Here is a 3,078-nt window from a genome sequence, read left to right as displayed (position 1 = left end):
GGGGTAGGGTTGTGGTGAACGAGAGCTCAACTCATCTGTACCAGGAAGAAAAGAGAAAATGCTCAAACTGAAAAATAAGAAATAGCAATGCAAGCATGTTGAATGGCAATATCAGGGCATATAACAGAAAGATTCAACAAAATGAGTTGAGATAAATGCCCCCTAGAAAGGGAAGGTTAGGAGAAGAGGCTGCCTAGAATTTTAATTCTTTATAACAGTCCTTATAGAAAAGTTTGACTCTTAAATCTGGCCCATATGTAACTCTGATAAAAATTAAAACTACCTTTAAAAAATAAAAATTGTATTAATTTTCAAAATTCTATCAGTTATACTTAAACTCCCAACCACATAATTGTACACACTTCAATGTGATAGTCCAACCTCATTTATTTGTAAGAGTTTTATTTTTATAAACTCAGCCCATGAAATGTTGCATAACTTTTTAAATATTTAGAAAGTCATACTTTCAGAATACAACTACTAGTATCAAATGCAGTATAAATTCTAGCGAATGTGAACAAGAAGTTCTTTACCATCTGATCCTGGGAGTCCCTGCAGTCCTGGTGCTCCAGGCAGGCCGGGTGGTCCTGGCTTCCCAGGTTTTCCTGGAGCAGAATCAGCTTTCCCAGGAACACCAGGTGCCCCTGGAATTCCTGGACGACCAGGAATCCCTTGTGGCCCCCGGGGTCCTACGGTGCCTGCAAGAGAAATCAAGGATAAAAACCACATGTACTCTTAAAATAAACATTTCTGTAGAAAAGGTCAAAATCAGTACATTCTTCTCAGGTCATGGAATTTTTATAAAGGAAAGTGGATGGAACTGGAGTTGAGTTCTGCTGAGCCAGATACAGAAAGAGAAATACTGCATGACTGCACTTATATGTGGCGTCCAGAACAGTCAAACTCATGGAAGCACAGAGCGGAATTGTGGTTGGCAGGGCTGGGGAAGAGGGCAATGGGATGATGGTGGTCAAAGGGTACAAAGCCTCACTGTGCAAGATGAACAAGTTCCAGACATCTTGTGTACAGCGTGAGGCCGAAAGCTAACAATACTGTGTGGTGTATGTGAAATGTGCTGAGAGGGTGGATCTACAGTTAAATCTTCTCACCACACGTGATAACAGAGGTATGTTAATTAGCTGGAATACGGTGATCATCTCACAATGGAACTTACATCAGAGCATCAAGGTGTATGCCTCAAAAATACGCAATTTTAATATAGTAACAATGCCTCAATAAAGCTATCTTTTAAAAAACTGCTCTAGATGACAGTGCTCAGAAGTAGAAAGAAAAATGAGTGATGTATAAAAAGCGTCTTTTCCACAAAGCCCATTAGCTAGCTATAAAGCAGAAGGTATGTTATAATTGAATAAACTGCATTAAAAGAAACACTATGGCTCAAAAATAACTGACTATCCCGGCCACTAAAATGCCTCACTTCCTTTGAAATACGCACACAAGTGGCAACAAACAGGTTTGGGGAATCAGATTTCCTCACCTTTCCCCATTCTTTACGGTTATTAGGAAAGGAATATTTTTTATTGAATTAAATTTACTTTATTTCAATCTTTCCACCTTGATAACTTGGTAAAATAAGCTGAATAAAGACATTAGCACATTTAGTGGATAAAACCATATCCTCAGATAAATTATCCCTGCAGGACACAAGACACCATACTTTTCACAGCAGCCTGGGCTAGTGGGGAAGGACAGAGGTGCCAGGTGTGAACCTGGCCTCTCCCTCTATAGCCAGGGGCCATAAGGACATCATTTAACTTACTGAATCTTCCATATACACCTCAGAGGTCTATTGTGAGGATTAAATAAAACAATCCAAGTCAGGAGTAATACCAGCAACAGCACATGCTCGGTGAATGTGCAGATGTGGTATGTGTTCAGGTGAGGGCCAGATGAGTGGCGCAGCTGGCAAATTCTGCTTCCCCTGACATCCCACTCCCCTGGTCTTTGGCTTAAAGAGGGCTGGCACCTTCCTATGGAAGTGACCACTTCTCAAAGCCGCCTCCTCCTCAGTGTGCCTGGTCCCAGAAGCTCTCTGTAGAAGAATCCATTTTTCTAAGACTCTGGTCCCTCTTGTCCTCATGAACCTCGACACTGCCCTATCAAAAGGGGACGTGCTCCCTCCCCTTGCATGTGGCATTAGAAATGAAACACCTGAGCCTGGGGGCCTGACCTACCGCACAAGTGGTCTCACTGCTCTGAAGGCCCTGTGTCAGGAAACCTGCATTAAGCACAGAGCTCACAGAGGGAGCCTACCCGACGCTGCCGTAGCTCTCGGGGTGCGGGCCAGGCTTGCCTTCCATATCCATCCCCGGTGTGACTGCAGCTATTATTAATGAACAAGATCCCTGGGCTGCAGCTGCTCAGCCTTCCCTCAACCCCCCAACCCCTGGAACTCTGGAAATGCAGAGAAGGTGAGGGGCCAGGTGCCGACGGTGGCTGTTCTAAACCACTGGGTTTGAGGACATTTGTTTGGCGAGAGGTAACTGAAACCCGGTTGTGATCAGTGATGTGTCGTGCTCATTACACTGATGGCTGTCGTGATCATGCCCATGTGTGCTGGGGCTTCACATATACACAAACACCTTTACTCCTCAGCCCTGCAAAGTTCACAGCTTATAGAGAAGGCACAGAAAGTTTAGGCCAGATGCCGGTATTAACAATAGCTAAGGTATTGATTGTCTATAGGCAGGCTGTGTCCTAAGAAGGGACACATACAACATTTTCCAACCTAACAAGATCTTGTTCTCTAGATGAGAAAGCCAAGGGATAGAGATGTTTAATAAACGTCCAAGATCACATAGCTTGCAAATAGCAGAAACTGGACTGTTTCTAGTTCACAGAGTAAACTCTCAGTATTTCACTATCCGACAGTGTACTTTAAAGTATACTTTTAGTTACTATGTGGCCTTCAGTAAGTGACAAGGTAGGACTCAATTACAAGTGTGTAACTCTGAAACCCTGCTTATCCCATGGTAAATAGCACAGGATAATCACCAAGTAAAATACATATAAGAAGGACTATTTACACCAGTGTACTTAGAACAGAATGAAAATATG

The 3,078-nt window shown here is 43.0% G+C and overlaps 1 protein-coding gene across 1 annotated transcript in view; it reads right to left on the bottom strand.

The window, feature by feature from the left end:
- The window catches only part of COL4A4 (collagen type IV alpha 4 chain), a 104,661-nt gene that overhangs the window by 61,334 nt on the left and 40,249 nt on the right, over positions 1-3,078 (bottom strand). The window contains exon 19 of the mRNA XM_003784892.2: positions 534-698. Coding sequence (XP_003784940.1) covers positions 534-698 — 165 coding nt within the window. The remainder of the gene's footprint in view (positions 1-533; positions 699-3,078) is intronic.

The sequence above is a fragment of the Otolemur garnettii genome, unplaced genomic scaffold (genome assembly GCF_000181295.1).
Source record: "Otolemur garnettii isolate 467f Iridium unplaced genomic scaffold, OtoGar3 scaffold00013, whole genome shotgun sequence".
In the NCBI taxonomy this organism is placed as follows: Eukaryota; Metazoa; Chordata; class Mammalia; order Primates; family Galagidae; genus Otolemur; species Otolemur garnettii.
Note: the sequence above shows the minus strand (reverse complement) of the source record. Positions and strands in the feature narration are given on the sequence as shown.